General features: G+C 47.7%; 1 protein-coding gene across 2 annotated transcripts in view; it reads right to left on the bottom strand.

The window, feature by feature from the left end:
* The window catches only part of LOC119965031 (F-box/WD repeat-containing protein 11), a 172870-nt gene that overhangs the window by 34603 nt on the left and 114241 nt on the right, over positions 1-24026 (bottom strand). For both annotated transcript variants that reach the window (XM_038795240.1, XM_038795239.1), the window contains 2 exons: positions 12350-12487; positions 9179-9297 (listed from right to left, as the gene is read on the bottom strand). In XM_038795240.1, the coding sequence (XP_038651168.1) occupies positions 9179-9297; positions 12350-12487 (257 nt within the window). The remainder of the gene's footprint in view (positions 1-9178; positions 9298-12349; positions 12488-24026) is intronic.

The raw sequence follows: 24026 nt of genomic DNA, 5'->3' as shown, positions 1-24026 counted from the left end.
GCTACTAGTCCCGAGACCATGCTCAAGCAGGGTCTCAACGCCAAGTACTTCACGGTATTGGACATCAGTAATGGATTCTGGTCAATACCATTGGCAAAAGCGTGCCAATACAAATTCGCATTCACTTTTAAAACTCAGCAGTACACGTGGACATGCCTCCCACAAGGATTCCACAATTCCCCCTCCATTTTCCACCGACAGCTGGCAAGTGGATTAGAGAAATTTTCCCGACCCGATTGTCTGGTACAGTATGTAGACGACCTACTACTGCAGACAGACACAAAGGCAGAGCACATTTCGCTTCTGGCCGAACTCCTGGAACTCTTAACTGAAATTGGCTGTAAAGTTAACCCGAAAAAGGCCCAAATATTGGAAAGTAAAGTGATGTATTTGGGATCAGTCATCACGCACGGCAAACGCGAGATCGAATTCAAAAGAATTGATTCGATTGTCAAATTGCCCCTTCCCCAGAATGTATCAGCCCTCCGGTCGTTTTTAGGACTGGTTGGCTATTGTCGGAACCACATAGACGGATTCGCGACAAAAGCCGCCCCACTTTCAGACCTCCTTAAGAAAGGAGCCCCCTGGGAATGGCTTCCGCAGCATACAGGCGCTGTGGAAGAGTTGAAACGAGCCCTTAGTGCAGCACCCGCGCTGCTAGTCCCCGACCAACTTTCACCGTACGCAATAGAGGTAGCGAGCACCGATCTGACCCTCTCGGCCGTGTTGCTTCAAGAACGGCACGAGCAGCTAAGACCAGTGGCTTATGCCTCCCGACTGTTAGACCCAGTAGAACAAGGATTTTCAGCCTGTGAGAGGCACCTCCTTGCGGTCTTCTGGGCCGTGCAGTATTTCTCATACATAACCGGACTAAACCCCATCACCATCCTAACCGAACATACACCCACACAGCTACTACTAGACGGTCGACTGAAGGACGGTTCAGTTAGCCAGATTAGGGCAGCTAGGTGGACCCTACTTTTACAAGGACGGGACATTACAGTGAAACGGACACGCACACACACATACTTAGCAGACAACCTCCAATACCCCGGACAGCCCCATGACTGTGAAATTGTAGCTCCCCTGCATAACACAGGACCCTTTTTAGCAAAAACACCCCCCAGGAAGATAGGGAACCCGAAACAAAGCCCCCAGCCCACAGACACGTGTGGACCTTTGAGGATTTATGTAGACGGTTCCTCCACAGTTTTAAATGGTGAGCGTATCACAGGATGCGGCATCTATGTAGAGGACGCGCAGGGGCGCGCTCTCGAAGAAATCGCTCTTAAGTTACCAGGTCACTTAGGCGCGCAGGCAGCAGAGCTAGCAGCCATAGCGTACATAGTGGACCACCCCGATTCTTTCCCCAGCCCAGCAGACATATATTCAGACAGCTTATATGTCTGCAATAGCCTGACAGATTTTCTGCCCCTGTGGAGGACACGAGGTTTTGTCTCCGCAGACGGAAAACCCCTTCCATCAGCCCCTCTACTCCAGCATATTTTAGCAAAGGCGAAGGACAGGACCTTCGGCATAATAAAAGTTCGAAGCCACCATAGGTCATCACCCCCTGGGAATGTAAAAGCCGACGCGTTGGCTAAGGCAGGTTCCAGGAGAGGACACTTATGGACCCCCCCAGCTAGCGCACCAGCTAGCGCCCCTGTGAGCGCAGTCCAAGTCTCACAGACTGATATTAAAGACCTCGTGGCAGCACAGAAACAGGACGGAGACCTCAGGGAGGTTTTCAAGGGAAACTTTGTGCCTGCTTACGAGCACTTTAAACACGCACTGACCACACATGAGGGTGTGATCATTAAGGACCGACTTTATGTGGTCCCACAGCAGGACAGGAATCAGATGATTGCCTTGTTCCATGACGGACACGGGCATCAGGGAATTGATGCAACAATGAGGCACCTCAGGCAACTCTGTTGGTGGCCTAATCTCAGGAATGATGTAACGCACTACATAGAGAATTGCCTGATTTGTGCTCAGAATAACCCGGAGCGGTATTCTAAGAAAGCACAACTTCGGCATACTCGCCCAGTTAACGGCCCTTGGACAAACCTCCAGATCGACTTTATAGGTCCATTGCCCCCTTGTAGGAATGGCTATAAATACGTTCTGGTGGTGATAGATACCTTTACCAAGTGGGTAGAGGCATTTCCCTCACGAACAAACACAGCTAAGACAGCTGCAAAGATCCTGACCCACCACATCTTCACGAGATGGGGTTTACCCCGAAGTATCGATTCGGACCAGGGATCTCACTTTACAGGACGGGTCATGAGGAACGTCCTGACAATATTCGGCATCAAACAAAACTTCCACATTGTGTATCATCCACAGTCCAGCGGGATTGTGGAGCGCATGAATCGGACCCTAAAAACTACCCTCAGAAAAATGGTTCAGGAGAACAATTCCACATGGGATTCAGTGCTCCCCTTTGCACTTATGTTCATAAGGAACACTGTCTCCACATCGACAGGATACACACCACACACACTCATGACCGGACGCCCTATGAAAGGTACAGAATTCCTTTTAGGACTGGACATGACAAGCCCCGAAGTGACGGCCCTCACACATGAAAAGGCAGTTAAAGATCTAGTTGAGACTGTGAGGTCTGCACAGCTCGCAGCCGCAGTCCAGCTAGGGAAACGCCGACAGCAACGGACTGCCTGTTTCAACAAGACCGTACACACCACAGAATTCCAGGTTGGGCAACAGGTAATGTTATCTGTTTATAACCCCAGCAGTTTTTTGGCTCCAAAATATTCCGGCCCCTACTCAATTTCGGACAAAATTAGCCCCTCCGTTTACAGGATCAAATATCCTAATGGGAAGACCGCGTGGTTCCATATAAACCAGTTAAAGGCATATGGAACACAGGCCAACCATGCTCACCATGTCCTGCTGGATGCAGCAGAACACTTCATCCCGCCCACCAGAGACACATTTCCACCATCCCCCTCACAGACCAGTTCATCCACGGACTCGCCCACGACTCCGCCCACAGACCACAACAGACCACGCCCGGACACGCCCACAAGCTGCCACAGCAGAGACAGTAGGACAGACACTGACTCTGAAGACAGCGACAGCACACAGCCATACAGCCCACACTGCACCAACTACGACCCCGACTCCAGTGACCCCATGGAAGTCACTTACCTCAAAAACCCCGAACCACCACCCGACCCCGACTACCCCGACAACACACTCGACGCTACACAATGGCACAGGGACAATTCCTACAGACTTGTCCGCAATGATGAAAGTGACCCCCGGTCACACAACTCCAAAATAGCATGCCTGATCCACACAAGGGTGTGGGATCCGGGAGAGCAGGACGACACGGTGTCTGACTCCCGACACGGCAACCCCTTTGTGACCCTGTTCACAGAGGCAGAATCAAAGTGAGGTGTCCAGATGATGTAAGATAGGAATCGTTTGAGGGAAACGATGTCCTTTCTGATGGAACCTGCACGTATGTTTGTCTTCGTTTTATGTTTGTTTGTCTCAGGAATGTAAATGTTTCAGTTGGAGGATGGACATCTTCTTTTCAGCTGAAAAGACTGTGACCACCTCACATACACGTTAGCTTGTCCGCAGATACCTTTGAGAACTTCGGTTTGATTGGAGATCTTTTCCAAAGTTGTACGGCCACACGCCAAATAGCTTGTCCGCAGATATCTCTGAGACCTTCAGTGATGTCCTCAGTTGGAGCATCTTGGCTCCCTTGGTTTTTTTAGGTGCCCCTCTATTCGGCGAAATAGAGGCTGCAAGTCATGGTAAACACATTCGTACCCGTTTTCTCCAGGTTACTCAGGCAGTGGACAAACGGCACTGAGGACCCGCCCTGTCTGAGAACCAACCCTTGGTCAGCCAAGCTCGGGTATGGCACAGCACGCCCTACCCGGGGATCCCATCCAACTCGTACCCGTAGCGGCCCATACGCAACTCATTCGGATGTTTATTTCCAAGTTTGTTTTCATTTTAGGTTAGGTAGCCCTTCGGCCACCATCCCACATGCTATTTACATCCGGGAACATTCGGATGGTAAATCAGCAAAGCCTGCGAGACGGCTCGCAGAAGGAAGGATTGTTAGGTGTATGCTGGTCTTTAAATTCGCTTTTTGAAAAAAAAAATGAGGGGAGTCACAGGGTGTGACTTAGCCAGTCATTTTAAAGGGTCAATTGGGTTTTGAAAGACAGATGCACTAACAAGTAAAGGTCTTAAACTGTGTATTGACAGATACTGTGCTTGATCCCAAAGGTTTCAAAGGACGAGACAGAGGTCGAAGCCAGGATTGTCAATACCGGAGGAAGAAGGAAGAGAAAGAGGAAGAACAGCAAAATGATGGAAGCCCACTTATTACTATTTAATGTCATATGTATATGTGTGGAAACAAGACACGTTTCCCCCACAACCCCCACCGTAAATGTTTCAATTACAGCAAACCCCCAGTGCTCAGCTCTGATCAGCGAGGTTCAGACCTGGTGTACTAAATTCATGACGTGGTACTCCATGTCCTACATAATCGAATCACTGTTGGTGATCGCGATCCTCATCATCCTAGTGCAGACCCTCAGGTTGAGGAAATGGAAGAGGAGAGCCTCTCGTTCCAGCACCTCACCCATCTATAGAGTGCAATCCCCCATCTTCGGATTCCACCAAACCCCTCAACCCCTCACTGATTACAACACTCTGTAAATAAAATTCAGCCATGTATTATATTGTTCCATACTCGACTGCCGAGTTGGGAAGTGTGATGTTGTGGTGTGAATGGTTAAGATTTTAGAGTGATTAAATGTTTAAGTTAAGGTTAAGGTTAATAGTGATAGGTAGAGGTTCCCAATTGTAGTAATGCATGTCCCTTTTTGACATAGGGCCAAGTAGAAATGTTAGTTAAAATTTTTTTCTCTTCTTCCCATAGTTTAGAACAGAGTAGAACAGGAACTGGCAAGAGGTCAGAACACAAGGAGGCAAAGTACATAGGTGATCCTTCACAATAGTATGATTGTGAGGATCACAAGGAGGGAATGTAGCCATGCTGGCCACGCAAAATGGACACTGAGCCAAACTAAAATGGAAGGCTGCTGAGAAACAGACAGTTCAGCCAGAACAGCAGTCTGCAAAGAGCAGTTTGCATTCTGCAGCAGCAGAAACCAGTTTGGGCTCAGGTGAAAAGACCTTAGCTAGGTGCAAATGGCAAAACGCTTTGCATGCTAATGAGGCCATCAGACTTGAACACCCACACAATAGATACATTTGGTTCTGAATGGACACATTCCAATCAAGACCCAGACATCGAGGCACCAGAAACCTCCGAACAAAAGGACATAAGAAACGCCCCCTCCATCACGGAGACCCCCTCGCATTGGGGAATTAATCCAGTATCGATAAGAAATTGATCCAATAGGTAGAGCCCGCCCGGGAAGAGGGAAGGACAACGGAACCCCTATAAAAGATAGGGACCTCGTGTTGTCCGGTCTGTTAAACCTGTGCTCCGGCCCCGACTGACACCTGGTATCCTGACTCCAGCCGTTGAGCACCAGCCGCCGAAACCGTAAGTTCAACGCTCGCTACGCGATCCAAGCCCACTAGACTCCCAAGTACCAGAACGCTTGCTGAAGGCTGCAGACAAAACCAGGACGAAGGCCTCGTTCTCTGACCTTGCCTGTTCCTGTTAGATAAGTATTCTGTTTGCTTATGTTTAGTTGTAGCTTAGTCTCTTAGTGTGTGCATGAGTATTTATTATTAACTGTATAATAAATATTGATCGTTTGAACTTGACTAATCGGTGTATCGTCTTTATTACTTTGAACTTGACCTTGGAATACTTGTGACGTTGCCTATACGGCAGCTGGCGACTCCAGAGCTAAATAATTACATAGAACAGAGCCTAGCAGTGTTAAGCACACGTCGAACTCGGAGGCGTGTTAATACACTCCAATAAACGCGTTTTACGCCCATAGTAAAACGTGCAACAATCGCTCCTGGCAAAATGGCCAACATCATCGCTTCAACCTTCATTTCCAATTGATCATTCATCTCACTTACTGTTTGGGAATCTTGCTGTGTGTAAAATGGAAGTTCTTTTTCTTTCTTAGTCCTTGGTTCCTGGTGAGAACCAAGAATCTATTTGTATAAGAGGAGGCAGTCCACCTACACTTGAGCAGGGTGAGAGAGCTAAGACATCCTCAATCAGTTGACTTGACTCAGTGCTCTGGCTTTGGTGTCAAACTGTTCTGGGTTCAAATCTCACACCAGAAATGTGAGGAGATTAAGTAAGCTTCCACTTCAGGAAGTGCTGCACAGATGGAACAGGAATCTTTCACATGGGACCTTAATCTGAGGCCATGCCTGCCCTCTCGGGTGGATGTGAAAGATCCCAAAAGCATTTTTGGAAAAAGAACAGAGTTATTGGGTTGTGGCCAATAGTTATAATAATAGCCTTTATTATTGTCACAAGTAGGCTGAAAATCCCATAGTCGCCACACTCTGGCACCTGTTCGGGTACACCGGGGGGGAATTCAAAATGTCCAATTCACCTAACAGCACGTCTTTTGGGATTTGTGGGAGGAAGCCGGAGCACCCGGAGGAACCATGCAGACACGGGGAGAGCGTGTAGACTCCACACACAGACAGTGACCCAAGCCGGGAAACGAACCCAGGGCCCTGGCACTGTGAAGCAACAGTGCTAACCACTGTGCTACTGTGCCGCCCTAACATCATTAGCCCTCAACATCGCGAACACAAATTATTTGATTATTTATTTCAATCAATACTGACTACATTTAAAAAGTACGTAATTGGCTGTGAAATCATGCATGGTCCAACATACATACAAATCTTCCCTTCTCCCTTACTATCAGATATATAGAGGAGATGGGGGAATTAGACAGCAGCTGAGGAGCATAAAGTGGGAGCATTTGTTCTTGGGGAAATGCACAACAGTAATGTGGAGGTTGTTTAAGAAGCTCTTGCTGCGAGTGCTGGATAGTTTTGTCCCACTGAGACGAGGAAGGAATGGTAAGGTGAAGGAGCCTTGGATGACAAGAAAAGTGGTGCTTCGGGTCAAGAGGAAGAAGGAAGCTTACGTAAGGTTGACGAAGCAAAGACTGACTCGGCCCTAGAGGGTTACAAGGTAGCCAGGAATGAACTCAAAAATAGACTGAGGAGAGCTAAAAGGGGGCATGAAAAAGCCCTGGTGGGAAGGATTAGGGAAAACTCCAAGGCACGTGAGAAATAAGAGGATGATCAGAGTGAGGGTAGGGCCGATCAGGGATAGTGGAGGGAACTTGTGTCTAAAGTCTGAGTAGATGGGGGAGGCCCCAAATGAATATTTTGCTACAGTATTCACTAGAGAGAGAGGGACCTTGTTGCTCATGAGAAAGTGTGAACCAGGTTAATAGACGCGAACAGGCTGATATTGAGGATGTGCTGGAAATTTTGAAAAGCATCAGGATAGACAAGTCCCCTGGGCCTGATGGGACATACCCAAGATTACTACGGGAAGCGAGGGAGGAGATTGTTGCGTCGTTGGCGATGATCTTTGCGTCCTCAGTCTCCACTGGATTAGTACTGGATGATTGGAGGGAGGCGAATGTTGTTCCCCTGTTCAAGAAAGGGAATAGGGAAATCCCTGGGAATTATAGACCCATCAGTCTTACGTCTGTGGTGAGCAAAATACTGGAAAGGATTCTGAGAGATAGGATTTATGATTATTTAAAAAACATAGTTTGATTAAAGATAGTCGTATGGCTTTGTGAGGGGCAGGTCATGCCTCACAAGCCTCATTGAATTCTTTGAGGATGTGACGAGACACATTGATGAAGGTCGGGCAGGGGATGTGGTGTATATGGATTTCAGTGAGGCATTTGATAATGTTCCCCAGGGTAGGCTCATTCAGAAAGTTAGGGGGCATGGGATACAGGGAAATCTGGCTGTCTGGATACAGAATTGGCTGGCCGAAAGAAGACAGTGAATGGTAGTGGATGGAAAGTATTCCGCCTGGAGGTTGGTGACCAGTGGTGTCCCACAAGGATCTGTTCTGGGACCTCCACTCTTTGTGGTTTTTATAAATGACTTGGATGAGGAAGTGGAAGGGTGGGTTAGTAAGTTTGCCGACGACATGAAGGTTGGGGGAGTTGTAGATAGTGTTGAGAGTTGTTGCAGGTTACAACAGGACATTGACAGGATGCAGAGCTGGGCTGAGAAGTGTCAGATGGAGGTCAACCTTGATAAATGTGGTGATTCATTTTGGAAGGTTGAAGTTGAATGCTGAATACAGGGTTAAAGGCAGGATTCTTGGAAGTGTGGAGGAACAGAGGGATCTTGGAGTCCACGTATATAGATCCCTCAAAGTTGCCACCCAGGTTGATAGGGTTGTTAAGAAGGCGTATGGTGTGTTGGCTTTCATTAACAGGGGGATTGAGTTTAAGAGCCGTGAGGTTTTTCTGCAGCTTTATAAAACCCTAGTTAGGCCACACTTGGAATATTGTGTCCAGTTCTGGTCGCTTCATTATAGGAAGAATGTGGATGCTTTAGAGAGGGTACACAGGAGATTTACCAGGATGCTGCCTGGACTGGAGGGCATGTCTTATGAAGAAAGGTTGAGGGAGCTAGGGCTTTTCTCACTGGAGCGAAGAAGGCAGAGAGGTGACTTGATAGAGGTGTACAAGATGATGAGAGGCATGGATAGAGTGGATAGCCAGATACTTTTCCCAGGGTGGAAATGGCAGTCATGAGGGGACATCATTTTAAGGTGATTGGAGGAAGGTATATGGTAGATGTCACAGGTAGATTCTTTACACAGAGAATGGTGGGTGTGTGGAATGCACTGCCAGCGGAGGTGGTGGAGTCAGAATCATTTGGGACATTTAAGCGACTCTTGGACAGGCACATGGACAGCAGTAAATTGAAAGGGTGTAGGTCAGGTTGATCTTAGATTAGGATAAATGGTCGGCACAACATCGTGGGCTGAAGGGCCTGTACTGTGCTGTTCTATGGGGGAGGTAATCACTGTTTGTGCTTCTCTCTGATGGTTGATGACTACCACTTTGGCAGGTGCCCAGGAGCAGAGTGCAGAGTCAATTAATTAAATAGCCAAACATCTAGTTATTGGGATGGTACTTCCCGAATGAGCCACTGGGTTCCTGCATCTTACCTTACTGTGGAGTCTGACGATCCAGTAACAATGACTCGCTCATCATACTGCAGACACAGCACAGACCCTGTGTGACCCGTTAGTATCTTCAAACACTCCAGCGACTGTTTGTCCCAAATCTTCCGCAAAGAAAACAACAAACACAATCAAAATGAGTTCTGGTGTTGATCTATCCTCCTTACTGCTGCTCGTGCCTTAAAGCAGCACAACAAAAGCGCTTGTGGTTGTTGACCTTATTTTTCCATCCATACAATAAAAAGGAAAATGACCACATAAAATCAACGTGTTTTTATGATACATTCATACTCAGGTCTATCTCAAATTGCTTCCATCTGACCACATCCAGCTGAAATCCATCAGCTCCCCCCCAGTGGCTCAGAAAATTATTCCTTTTGCCTCAGGGGGGTCTGGATGGGGGCTATAAGGGATGGCGCGGGCAGGGATTGAGAGATTTGGGGACCTATTCATTCAGGAGGGTTTCCCGACCTTGGAGGCATTAGAGGAGGAGTTTGAGTTGCTGGGTGGGAATGGGTTTCATAACTTCCAGGTACAGGAATTTGGCCGGAGACAGGTTCCTGGCTTTCCTCGGCTCCCCCTGAGGAGGGTTATAAGATATGGTGATATCAAAAACAGAGGTTGGAGAGGGGAGGGTCTCGGAGATATACAAGGAGTTGATGGAGTGGGAAGAGGGGCTGGATGGAGAGATAGAACATAGAACAGCACAGCACAGAACAGGCCCTTCGGCCCTCGATGTTGTGCCGAGCATTGTCCGAAACCAAGATCAAGCTGTCCCACTCCCTGTCATTCTGGTGTGCTCCATGTGTCCATCCAATAACCGCTTGAAAGTTCCTAAAGTGTCCGACTTCACTACTATAGCTGGGAGTGCGTTCCACACCCTAACCACTCTCTGAGTAAAGAACCTACCTCGGATATCCCTCCTATATCTCCCACCCTGAATCTTATAGTTATGCCCCCTTGTAACAACTACATCCACCCGAGGAAATAGTCTCTGAATGTCCACTCTATCTATTCCCCTCATCATCTTATAAACCTCTATTAAGTCGCCTCTCATCCTCCACCACTCCAAAGAGAAAAGCCCTAGCTCCCTCAACCTTTCCTCATAAGACCTATCCTGAAAACCAGGCAGCATCCTGGTAAATCTCCTTTGCACCCTTTCCAATGCTTCCACATCCTTCCTATAATGAGGTGATCAGAATTGCACACAATAAAATTCGATAGAATTCGAGCTGTGCGAAAAAGCCTTGAAGAGAGTCAATTTATCCTCGTTGTGTGCCAGACTTAGCTTGATCCAGTTCAAGGTGGTCCACAGGGCCCGCATGACGATAGCCTGGATGAGCAGGTTCTTTGAGGAGGTGGAGGATAGATGTGGCCGGTGTGGGGGTAGCCTGGCGAACCATGTACATATGTTTGGGGCATGTCCGAAATTGAGGGGATTCTGGCAGGGGACATTATGTCAGACATACTGGAAGGAGTCCAGAACTGGCAACATTTGGGGTATCGGAAGATCTGGGGGCCATGGAGGGGTGTGGCCGATGTCCTGGCCTTCTCCTCCCTGGTATCCCGGAGACAGATTTTGCTGGGATGGAGAGACTCAGAGCCCACAAAGTCAGTAGTGTGGGTCAGCGATATGGCAGGGTTTCTCAGTCTGGAGAAAATTAAATTTGCTTTGAGAGGATCAATTCAAGGGTTCGCCCAGAGATGGCAGCTGTTCATAGACTATTTCAAGGAAAATTGAACGTGAGCAGTAACAAAGGGGGCATTGTTCTATAGGTTGTTTTTTCTTTCTCTACGTGTGTCGGCTGCGCGGTTATTTAAGAGATGTTAATGTTAAACTGTGAAAATTACAAATGCTTCAATAAAATATTTTCTAAAAAAAAGAAAATTATTCCTGAGCCGGTTAAGAATAATTAAGTTTATTGCTGAGTTAACTGATCCCCGCTTCAGCATTCCCAGGTTACGGGAAAGAATGACTTGGGTGCTGTTCCTGATCACAGTCTAGTTTGGATTGTCTGGAATGAAAGGCTCGTCTCCCGGACACAAACCCATGAGCTTCGCACACTGTATAAAAACAGACAATAGAGAGAGCAGTCTCTAGATTGAGTGCCATAACCACCATTACCGACTGCCAAAAGGATCCACATGAGTAACGGCAGGATACTTGTGAAAAAAACATCAAAAATTTGATGCAGCCAGAGTTTGCAACACGAGTGTTGGTGTACATGTGGGATGCCAAGGGGCGGATTCATCGGCATATATTTGCCAGTACACCAATATCAAGCATTCTTATAATGCTCCTTCTCTCCCCTCCAACTTCTAACCTCTTTATCGTTACTTTTCTTATCCCCCCCCCAGAAGATTCTGTGCCTTTGCTTAGCCTTCAACAACACAATACAAACAATTGGGCTTGCACAAAAACTCAAATCTTGCCACCTTGAAACCGAGCAATTTAACAACTCAAGTGAGCAACTGGGCGGCACGGTGGCACAGTGGTTAGCACCAGGTTCTATCCCTGCCCATGTGGAGTTTGTACATTCTCCCTTGTCTGCGTCGGAATCACCCCCACAACCCAAAGATGTGTAGGTTAGGTGGATTGGCCACACTAATTATGAGGCGCCACAGTGGTTAGCACTGCAGCTTCACAGCTTCAGGGATCCAGGTTCAATTCCGGTCTCTGGTGACCGCCTGTGTGGAGTTTACACTTTCGCCCAGTGCCTACATGGATTTCCTCTGGGTGCTCTGGTTTCCTCCCACAGTCCAAAGATGTGCAGGTTAGGTTGATTAGCCATGCTAAATTGCTCCTTAGTGTCCAAAAGGTTAGGGTGGGGTACTTGGATAGGGTGGAGGCGTTGGCTAAAGTCGGGTGCTCTGTCCAAGGGCCAGTGCAGACTCGATGGGCCAAATGGCCTCCCTCTGCACTGTAGGGATTCTATAAGATTCAAAGTCCACAGTGAAGGCAACATATGACATTGTTCATGTGCTGTGTTTGCAGGGGAAAATAAAAGAACATAATGAATCTTACGAACATTTAGATGCAAATTACATTGAGAAAACTCTGAACACATCCCATCATTTTCCATGTCGGTGTCACCATTTTGCAATACACGAGAACTCAATGGCGAAACAGGTAATGTCGTCATTTTCATGACTTACTTTGATTGAGTTATCTCTCAGACCACTGATTATTTTCTCATCATCGTACTGTAGACAGTAAACTCCTTTGCTGTTCTCTGACCGACATTGGATTCTCTGAAGGTTGTGTCGCCCACACCTCCAGTTGGATTCTATGGTCTGTAGAGAGAGACAAGTGAATAAAATCAGGATGCATGTTGGAAAAGCACTGGCCGTCGTGACAGAATGGAGAGATTTTTGTGGTTCATATGATTTTCAATAGTCAGTCAAGTACAATGTAAAAATGGCAATTTTAAAGTCTGAATCCATCACTTCTTTGTCAATGATGGCTGCATAGTTACAGTGCCAAAGGAAGGTGTATGCTCTGAACGGACGTTGGCCATTTGTGTTATTTCTCTTAAAGAAATTAGTTGTTTAAAGACTGGGATCGGCTGCTTGAAAGGAGAATGCACACTGCATAACAGGTTGGGGAATAAGTTCATTCCTCAGGCTGCTAATCCACTGAAGTGAAAATTGGCAGGAGAAAGGGCAGTGGTGAAGCATTAACGCAGAACTTCACAAGGTACAGGTTTCAAAGGCATGGCTAGAACGCAAAAGTAGTCCCGTGGCACGTTGTAAACCTTGCTATTTCACTTGAGTTCTGTTTAGAGATCTGAAGCTTGGATCTGAAGTTTGTACCACCCATTTATAACTTCATATCTGTGAAAGATTGCTTCATACAGCAGCTCAGTCCAACTTATGCACGAAATAGCTTTCCAGGAGGAGCTGTTTTCTTTACTCTTTGTACATTCCTTTCTTTAATTACTGTATTTTCAGTATCTTCTAAAGTCTTGCTCCAGTAATATAGAAACCCATTTGATTTAGCCTGAACATGGTGGAGCGTTCCTGCTTTCAAAATCAGATGAAAGTAACAGACATGTTCGCCATTCTGCAAAACACCATAACTGATGACTGCCAATCGCTTGGCAGGTGATCCCAAAAAGAACACCGGTTCCTGCACATGGGAGAACCGGCTTTGGAGCAAATAAAGCTATTTGGCCCATGACCACAGAACAAGGATGGATGGACAAAGTACTGAATTTTAGTAGCCCCATGTAGCTACAGTCCAGTGCTGCCACTGGATGTAATTAGCCTACTCTTACTGATACAGGATAGCCCACTGCCACCTCAAATCATTCCCAGCATTGCAACTTCAAATAGTCAGCTAAAAATGACACTGTTTTCAAAAGGGCAGTACCTTCCATTGCATTGCTAGGCATTTCCTTTCAAATGGAAGTTCGACATTCCCACTAGTACTTTACCAAAGCCCCCACATGTCTCAATCCATCAGCAATGCCATAAACATCTGCCACTTGGGTAAGTAACTTGGTAATCATAGTTTAATCAACACCAATCTCCAGTATCCACAGAACTTCAGAAATCACACAACACAGGTTCAAAGTGGGGCAAGCTGCTCTGGATCTTGGTTTATTTCCTCAACAAAGCAGAATGATCTGCACTGCACCCAGCAAACAAATCACAACTTGACCATTGTATGTACTGGGTGTCTGGAATGGTTTATAGAACAACTTGGCATGAATTTATCTATGCGTTAAAGCTTAATATGACCCAGCTACCCAACATTGGACATGCCAGGAATCACAAAGTCCAACATTGGATTTAATTCTGTACCTATTCCTATCGGAACCATGCCAGCTGGATACAAATGAGTGATTGGGGTGAAACCACCGCTATGGAGTGGCAGTACAAAAGCCAACTATGCAGTTTCTTTGTTTTTGTTTAAAAAAAAGAATTAAATTCCATTTTTGGCATCACCTCTAGTTCCTCTTCTCCTGTTCAGTTGAATGGTACCTCATTCACGAGGGAACAGGAAGGATCTGGTCCTGGTGTGTGAGGGTCAATATTACAGTGTCTCTGTACACTGAGGATAGGGGAGTGTGTGGTCCTGGTGTGTGAGGGTCAGTATTACACTACACAGTGTCTGTACACTGAGGATAGGGGAGTGTGTGGTCCTGGTGTGTGAGGGTCAGTATTACACTACACAGTGTCTGTACACTGAGGATAGGGGAGTGTCTGGTCCTGGTGTGTGAGGGTCAGTATTACACTACACAGTGTCTGTACACTGAGGATAGGGGAGTGTCTGGTCCTGGTGTGTGAGGGTCAGTATTACACTACACAGTGTCTGTACACTGAGGATAGACATAGACATAGAACAGTACAGCACAGAACAGGCCCTTCAGCCCTCGATGTTGTGCCGAGCAATGATCACCCTACTCAAACCCACGTATCAACCCTATACCCGTAACCCAACAATCCCCCCATTAACCTTACACTACAGGCAATTTAGCATGGCCAATCCACCTAACCCGCACATCTTTGGACTGTGGGAGGAAACCGGAGCACCCGGAGGAAACCCACGCACACACGGGGAGGACGTGCAGACTCCACACAGACAGTGACCCAGCCGGGAATCGAACCTGGGACCCTGGAGCTGTGATGCATTTATGCTAACCACCATGCTACCATGAAGGATAGGGGAGTGTCTGGTTCTGGTGTGTGAGGGTCAGTATTACACGACACAGTGTCTGTACACTGAGGATAGGGGAGTGTGTGGTCCTGGTGTGGGAGGGTCGGTATTACACTACACAGTGTCTCTGTACACTGAGAATAGCACTGAGGATAGGGGAGTGTCTGGTCCTGGTGTGTGAGGGTCAGTATTACACTACACAGTGTCTGTACACCGAGGATAGCACTGAGGATAGGGGAGTGTGTGGTCCTGGTGAGGGTCAGTATTTTTTTTTTTTTTTAATATAATTTTTATTGTAATTTTTTACAGAAAATATAAAACATAACGACAAACAATGAAATGCAACAAAATAGCCCATAATAACTGTGACACCCCCAGACCGTATCGGCGCATGTATCACATCCCCCCACCCCCCCAACCCTAATGAACAACAAAAGAACTTTAAAAATATTAAAATTAAATAAACAAACATAGTCATTGTCGGCCCCCCCCTTTTCCCTCCACTTTTCCCTCCCCGGGTTGCTGCTGCTGCTGTCCCCGTACCCTATAGTTGAGCCAGAAAGTCGAGAAAAGGCTGCCACCGCCTAAAGAACCCTTGTACCGACCCTCTCAGGGCGAATTTGACCTTCTCTAGCTTAATGAAACCCGCCATGTCATTGATCCAGGTCTCCACGCTTGGGGGCCTCGCATCCTTCCATTGCAGCAAGATCCTTCGCCGGGCTACTAGGGACGCAAAGGCCAGCACACCGGCCTCTTTCGCCTCCTGCACTCCCGGCTCCACCCCAACCCCAAAAATCGCGAGTCCCCATCCTGGCTTGACCCTGGAACCCACCACCCTCGACACCGTCCTCGCCACCCCCTTCCAGAACTCCTCCAGTGCCGGGCATGCCCAGAACATATGGGCATGGTTCGCTGGACTCCCCGAGCACCTGACACACCTGTCCTCACCCCCAAAGAACCTACTCATCCTCGTCCCAGTCATGTGGGCCCGGTGCAGCACCTTGAATTGGATGAGGCTAAGCCGCGCACACGAGGAGGAAGAATTAACCCTCTCCAGGGCATCAGCCCATGTCCAGTCTTCGATCTGTTCCCCCAGTTCCCCCTCCCACTTCGTTTTCAGCTCCTCTACTGACGCCTCCTCCGCCTCCTGCATAACCTTGTAGATATCAGATATCTTCCCCTCTCCGACCCAGACCCCCGAAAGCACCCTGTCGCTCACCCCCCTCGCGGGAAGCGAAGGGAATCCCTCCACCTGCCGCCTAGCAAATGCCTTTACCTGCAGATACCTGAACATGTTCCCCGGGGGGAGCCCAAATTTCTCCTCCAACTCCCCCAGGCTCGCAAACCTCCCATCAATAAACAGGTCCCTCAGCTGTCTGATGCCCGCTCTGTGCCAACCCTGAAATCCCCCATCAATGTTCCCCGGGACGAACCTATGGTTCCCCCTTAACGGAGCCTCCATCGAGCCCCCCACTTCTCCCCTATGTCGCCTCCACTGCCCCCAAATCTTGAGGGTAGCCGCCACCACCGGACTCGTGGTATACCTCGTAGGAGGGAACGGCCACGGCGCCGTTACCAGGGCCCCCAGGCTTGTATTGCCACAGGACGCCCTCTCCATCCGTTTCCATGCTGCCCCCTCCCCCTCCATTACCCACTTGCGCACCATCGACACATTGGCCGCCCAATAATACCCCGAGAGATTGGGTAACGCCAGCCCCCCACCATCTCTACCCCGCTCCAAGAAGACCCTCTTCACCCTCGGGGTCCCATGCGCCCAAACAAAGCTCATGATGCTGCTAGTCACCCTTCTAAAAAAGGCCCTAGGGATAAAGATGGGCAAACACTGAAAAAGGAACAAGAACCTCGGGAGAACCGTCATTTTGACGGACTGCACTCTACCCGCCAACGATAGCGGCACCATGTCCCACCTTTTAAATTCCTCTTCCATCTGCTCCACCAGCCTGGTAAAATTAAGCTTATGGAGAGTCCCCCAACTCCTGGCCACCTGCACCCCCAGGTATCTGAAACTCTTCACTGCCCTCTTAAATGGGAGTCTCCCGATTCCCTCCTCCTGATCACCCGGGTGTACTACAAATACCTCACTCTTGCCTAAATTTAACTTATAGCCCGAGAAGCCCCCAAATTCCGCTAACAGCTCCATCACCCCCGGCATTCCCCCTTCTGGATCCGCCACATACAACAGCAGGTCGTCCGCATACAGCGATACACGATGTTCCTCCCCACCCCGCACTTGAGGGTCAGTATTACACGACACAGTGTCTCTGTACACTGAGGATAGCACTGAGGATAGGGGAGTGTGTGGTCCTGGTGAGGGTCAGTATTACACTACACAGAAGGTTTGGCGGCACCCAAGAGGAGAGATCAATATTTCAGATGCAGAACCTATACGAAACTAACGGGTATTTTATTACTTTTTGTTGTGGATCTACTGACTGGAGAGAAGAGAGAGAGAGGTTTAGCTCAGTTGGCTGGACAGCTGTTTCGTGCAAGGCCAGCAACATGGGTTCAATTCCCGTGCCGGCTGAGGGTAATCATGAAGTCCCTGCCTGCTCAACCTTGCTCTTTGCCTGAGGTGTGGTGATCCTCCGGTTAAACAAATAATAATTTATTTTCTCACAAGTAGGCTTACATTAAAACTACAATGAAGTTACTGTGAAAATCCCCTAGTCGCCACACTCTGGCGCCTGTTTGGGTACACGGAGGGAGAATTCAGAATGTCCAAATTAGCTAACCACACTCTTTTGGGACTTGGAGGAGGAAACTGGAGCACCCGGAGGAAACCCACATAGACACAGGCAGAATGTGCAGATTCCGCACAGACAGTGACCCAAGCCAGGAATCGAGCCTCGCACCCTGGAGCTGTGAAGCAACAGTGCTGACCACTGTGCTACCGTGCTGCCCACTAGATAACCACCAGTCAGCTCTCCCCCTCAAAGGGGAAAGCAGCTTACGGTTATCGGGGACTATGGCGACTTTAGCTTACTGACTGGCCGAGAGTACTGGTTTAGCATTAACCTGGCAGAGATAGCCCAGATTTCTCTCTGTGAGGCATGAAAGCATGTTAAGCTATCCTCTCAATAATGTTTTTTTAAATGCCTTGTTAGTAAAATAACTTATGAAATGTTAAAAACCGAATAAAAATATTCCACAAAAAAAAAATAATCACACCAGCAGTATCTCCCTGTAAAAAACAAAACCCAACAGCACCGAGCCATCCCACTCAAATTGTTAGATGTCTACTGCAGAGATTCAGGGCAGGCTGTGACTGTGTGGGTTCTTTCAAAACCGTCTACATTTCGCTGAAATGTGTGCAGACCAACCAAGCATATTCAGAATAATAATGAAAACAGAAGCTGTAAAAACTCAGCAGGTCTCGCAGCATCTGTGGAGAGAGAAGCAGAATTAACATTTCAATCTCACAATCTTCAGAGCTGCTGCTCGACTGGTTGAGATTTTCCAGAATTTCCTGTTTTATTTCAGATGTCCAGCATTTGCAGTATTTTGCTTTTATTTTAGTATACTCAGCAGGTTATCGATATGGCTGCATCGTGATTGAAAAATTGGCACCAAACACTGTTTTAACAAACAGGTTTTTGTACTATTTTTCCCCTTGCATATGAAGCAGGCTGTTCCAAATCCCACTGACTGGTCTGTGACCTACCCGCACACACCTACTTTAAAATAACTGGACAATAATAGCTTACTGAATGAATAACATAATTCCTGAATATAGGAGCTGATTTATCAGCAAACAGGGAGACGCAGGTGCACATTTCAATCTCATGACTGGATGTAATTCTATTTAGTCATCATTTAGTTTCAAGCATTGTAGGAAATTTCACAAAGTTTTGCACAACCAAAAAAATCCCACTGCACTGTAAATTAACACAGCAATGGGAAGCGAGCCCACGCTTCACAAAGGAGGAGGGTTTTTCTTTCTGTCAGGCTGAATTTAGATTGGCAAAGGAGAGAACACAGATGTTAGAACAAAGCCATAACATTTGTTTAGGTTAAAGAAATCAATCCTGGGTGGGCAGGGTTGAAAGGGATGGGTCACAACCATCCAAACCTCAGACATCTCAAGATTCCTTCTGCTGCAATAAGTCTATGGCATACCCGAGAGCTCAAAAAGGTACAAAACGTGTCCTGCAGGACCTCAGCACTTCCATTCTGTTATTATTCATGAGGAGGGAGCAGACATATTTTATTTTGTACACCAAAGGGGAAGAGAGGCTGAAAACACTCACCATAAAAACCCAGATTACTGCTGTCCATCGACAATTGCATCTATTAAACAAAACGTTAAGCCCCCCCAAAACAAAAAGAGAAATGTTCATTTGCACGATTGCATCAAATCTTGACACAGCAGTTGCTACATTGTGTGGGAGGAGGCTGCCCCAGTGGTAGAAACTACTGATCGCTTTCACATGGATATCCTGGTACCAAGATCAAAACGTCTGTGCCCACTTTTCCTCCCACGAGTCACGAAAGACGTGCTTATCGGGTGAATTGGACATTCTGAATTCTCCCTCCGTGTAACCGAACAGGCGCCAGAGTGTAGCGACGAGGGGTTTTTCACAGTAACTTCATTGCAGTTTTAATGTAAGCCCACTTGCGACAATAATAAAGATTTGGCAGGAAAGCAATTTCGCAGGAAAGCCCACAGGATATCGATACAGATTTGGATTCAGTCAACAAGCAGTGTGATTACAAGGGCATGACGTCAAGGTGGAGGGAGTCAGGCAAGGAAAGGTTCATGCCCGATTATGATGTGCCACGTAATTGAAGAGCCCCCCAATATTTACTGCCCTGCGCTCACATAACAAGAATGGTCGGCTGGTCACAGTACAGGAGGGTTCAAGCACAAGCCCACACTGTGGCCAATGGGAAGGGATATAAATTGGTGAGGTTTTAAAAGAAATATGATTTGTTTTCATCACTTTGACCACCTCCCAGCAAAAGTTGCAGTAGAATGTTTTTTCTAAACCTTGAATAAACCAGCTCATCATGACTCAACTGTGCAAAATCACTTCATATCCAATGAGTTCTTCTCAAGTGTAGTTCAGTGTTATTAAACACTGCTAAATTCCGCAAAATAACAAAGAGCTGAATTACCATTTGATGTACAGACATGTTGGTTGAAGGATATTATACAAATAGTACCGTGGGGTCTCTGACATGCTGCCTAAGAGACAGCACCTCATCAGTGCAGCTCCAAAACTAGAGGTCAGCCAGCAATTATATAAATGATTCTGATCCATTAAGGGCAGCCAAGATACTGAGATCACTCCCGCGATTTTTTACTTTGCTGAGATTACTTGAGGGGCAAATATTGTGGACACTGGGGAAAACAACCTAGCTCCTTGAATTAGTACTGTGGGACTGCATGTCCAACTGAGGGGGCAAGGGGGGCTGCATTTAATGTTGCAACTGGAAGATGGCACCTCAAAAATGCAGCACTCCCTCACTACTGCACTGAAGGATCAGTCTCAGCTTTGTGTTAAAATCTCTGCTGTGGAACCTGAGCTCACCATCGCTGATTCCGAGGCAGGAGCATGACCACTCATCCAAAATGAAAATGACAACACAGACACACCACAATCTGTTCAAATAGTCGAGAATCTCTGCACGGTTTCTGCGCAAATGCGTGGAAACAGAGCTGTGCCTCTAAAAGATGCACGTTTAATTGAATAAAGAATAGATTTTAATCCTGATAATGTTAACCTTAGCATACACTGACACACCCACAGCTGGGCTTCAAAAACATCTAAAGCAGCTGGAAAAATTGTATAATTTGCCTTTGAAAAGAAAAACACAGCTCTTTACGTAATACATTTTTCTTCTGAACGGATGGAATGTCCGTGCAGAAGCCAAAAGGACCTTGGTTGATATTTCTGAACCACATCAAAAGTTTACAGGCTTATCCACATTATAAAAGATGTATTTTCTTTATGGATAAAATGTGTTGACTTGTAGTTGAAGTATATAGTGAATCCAACTCACTGTGACAGAACAATAAAGTCCCCATCACCTTTCAGACAACAGCTGTTTTTTAAAATTAAAACAGTAAGATCAACGGGACGACAAATGAAGATGGACGGTTTTATGGGATGCCTGTTATCAGCCTTTTTATTGACTTGAACCACCTCCTGCATAACCAGGAATCTCACAACATTTGTTTTGCAGTTGGAGAGCTGGTGAAGGTGCCGTTCAGCATCCATAACATGAGACTCTGCGCAGATATGTCAAACAATATTGAACTGGGCTTCTAAGCTGCAAAATGCCTATTAAGCATTGACCACCATTACTTTCTCGTGTCATGGAGATCTATGTGGGGGAAATGGACTAAGTTGATTGTGTCAGATATCAGTGCTGGATGGGGGGCACTGAGTGGAGAGTGTCAGATATCAGTGTTGAGGGGGTGGGGGGAGAAAGAGCGAGGAACTGAGTGTGTCAGACATCAGTGCAGGTGGTTTGGGACTGAGTAGAGAGTGGGGCTGAGTGGAGTAAATCCCTTAAGTTTATTGATAGGCAGAGGGATCTGGGTGTACAGGTACACAAGTTACTGAAAGTGGTGATGCAGGTGCAGAAATTAGTCAAGAAGGCATATAGCATGCTTGCCTTCATCAGCCGGGCCATGGAGTTTAAAAATTGGCACGTCATGTTGCAGCTTTATAGAACCTTAGGTAGGCGCACTTGGAATACAATGTTCAATTCTGGTCGCCACACTACCAGGAGGATGTGGAGGCTTTAGAGAGGGTGCAGAAGGGATTTACCAGGATGCTGCCTGGTATGGAGGGTGTTAGCTATGAGGAGAGGGTGGAGAAACTTGGTTTGATCTCAGTGGAATGACAGAGGTTGAAGGGCATGACTGGAGGGTCAGATATCAGTGCTGGGTGGGGGTGAGGGGGGCAAGAGAGACTGGGTGTAAAATGTCGGACATCAGTGCTGGAGAGAGGGACTGAATGGAGAGTGTCGGACATCAGTGCTGAGGGAGAGGGACTATGTGGAGAGTGTTGGATATCAGTGTTGGGGGAAAGGGACTGAGTGGAGAATGCGGGATATCAGTGCTGAGGGAGATAGACTGAGTGGAGAGTGTTGGATATCAATGCTGGGGAGAGGGACTGAGTGGAGAGTGTCGGATATCAGTGCTGGGGAGAGGGACTGAGTGGAGAGTGTTGGATATCAGTGCTGGGGAGAGGGACTGAGTGGAGAGTGTCGGATATCAGTGCTGGGGAGAGGGACTGAGTGGAATGTGTTGGATATCAGTGCTGAGGGATATGGACTGAGTGGATAGTGTTGGATATCAATGCTGGGGAGAGGGACTGAGTGGAGAGTGTCGGATATCAGTGCTGGGGAGAGGGACTGAGTGGAGAGTGTCGGATATCAGTGCTGAGGGAGATGGACTGAGTGGAGAGTGTTGGATATCAGTGCTGGGGAGAGGGACTGAGTGGAGAGTGTTGGATATCAATGCTGGGGAGAGGGACTGAGTGGAGAATGTTGGATATCAGTGCTGGGGAGAGGGACTGAGTGGAGAGTGTTGGATATCAGTGCTGGGGAGAGGGACTGAGTGGAGAATGTCGGATATCAGTGCTGGGGAGTGGGACTGAGTGGAGAGTGTTGGATATCAGTGCTGGGGAGAGGGACTGAGTGGAGAGTGTCGGATATCAGTGCTGGGGAGTGGGACTGAGTGTTGGATATCAGTGCTGGGGAGAGGGACTGAGTGGAGAGTGTCGGATATCAGTGCTGGGGAGAGGGACTGAGTGGAGAGTGTTGGATATCAGTGCTGGGGAGAGGGACTAAGTGGAGAGTGTTGGATATCAGTGCTGAGGGATATAGACTGAGTGGATAGTGTTGGATATCAGTGCTGAGGGAGAGGGACTGAGTGGAGAGTGTCGGATATCAGTGCTGGGGAGAGGGACTGAGTGGAGAGTGTTGGATATCAGTGCTGGGGAGAGGGACTGAGTGGAGAGTGTCGGATATCAGTGCTGGGGAGAGGGACTGAGTGGAGAGTGTTGGATATCAGTGCTGGGGAGAGGGACTGAGTGGAGAGTGTCGGATATCAGTGCTGGGGAGAGGGGCTGAGTGGAGAGTGTCGGATATCAGTGCTGGGGAGTGGGACTGAGCGGAGAGTGTCGGATATCAGTGCTGGGGAGTGGGACTGAGCGGAGAGTGTTGGATATCAGTGCTGAGGGAGATGGACTGAGTGGAGAGTGTCGGATATCAGTGCTGGGGAGAGGGACTGAGTGGAGAGTGTTGGATATCAGTGCTGGGGAGAGGGACTAAGTGGAGAGTGTTGGATATCAGTGCTGAGGCAGATGGACTGAGTGGAGAGTGTTGGATATCAGTGCTGGGGAGAGGGACTGAGTGGAGAGTGTCGGATATCAGTGCTGGGGAGAGGGACTGAGTGGAGAGTGTTGGATATCAGTGCTGGGGAGAGGGGCTGAGTGGAGAGTGTCGGATATCAGTGCTGGGGAGTGGGACTGAGCGGAGAGTGTTGGATATCAGTGCTGGGGAGAGGGACTGAGTGGAGAGTGTTGGATATCAGTGCTGGGGAGAGGGGCTGAGTGGAGAGTGTTGGATATCAGTGCTGGGGAGAGGGACTGAGTGGAGAGTGTCGGATATCAGTGCTGGGGAGAGGGACTGAGTGGAGAGTGTCGGATATCAGTGCTGGGGAGAGGGGCCGAATCGAGTGTGTAGGTCATTTTTGTGGAGAAGGACTGAGTTGGGCATCTTGTAGAGCTCAGGAATGTGTGGATTCAGAAACTCAGTGCAAATAGGCATCTTTGCAGATTATGCCAAAATGTGCAGTGATAGGAAACCGGTGGAATTATGGAGTTAAAGAAGCATTTCAGAGAATATTAGCAAGTGGGCTAGAACTGTGTAAAGTGCAGCAGATTGGAAGAGAAACAGGATGAGAGTTCCGGGCAGAGTGAGGAGGAGAGGGACAATTCCCACAATGAATGTTCTGAAGGAGCTCGGGGAAGCTGAGGGGGATGTGAGGTTGATCTTGGACTCTATACCAGTGAGGCTCACTAAGTGCAGAGCAGCAGTGAAGAGAAACAATGACCAATTCTGCCCAAAGCCTAATGCTGACACGGTGTAAATGCTGGATATCACATCCAGTTCTGGTCATGTGGGCACTGGGGA

The sequence above is a fragment of the Scyliorhinus canicula genome, chromosome 4 (genome assembly GCF_902713615.1).
Source record: "Scyliorhinus canicula chromosome 4, sScyCan1.1, whole genome shotgun sequence".
NCBI classification, from domain to species: domain Eukaryota; kingdom Metazoa; phylum Chordata; class Chondrichthyes; order Carcharhiniformes; family Scyliorhinidae; genus Scyliorhinus; species Scyliorhinus canicula.
The sequence above is the reverse complement of the archived record's forward strand: the minus strand, read 5'-3'. Positions and strand labels throughout refer to the sequence as shown.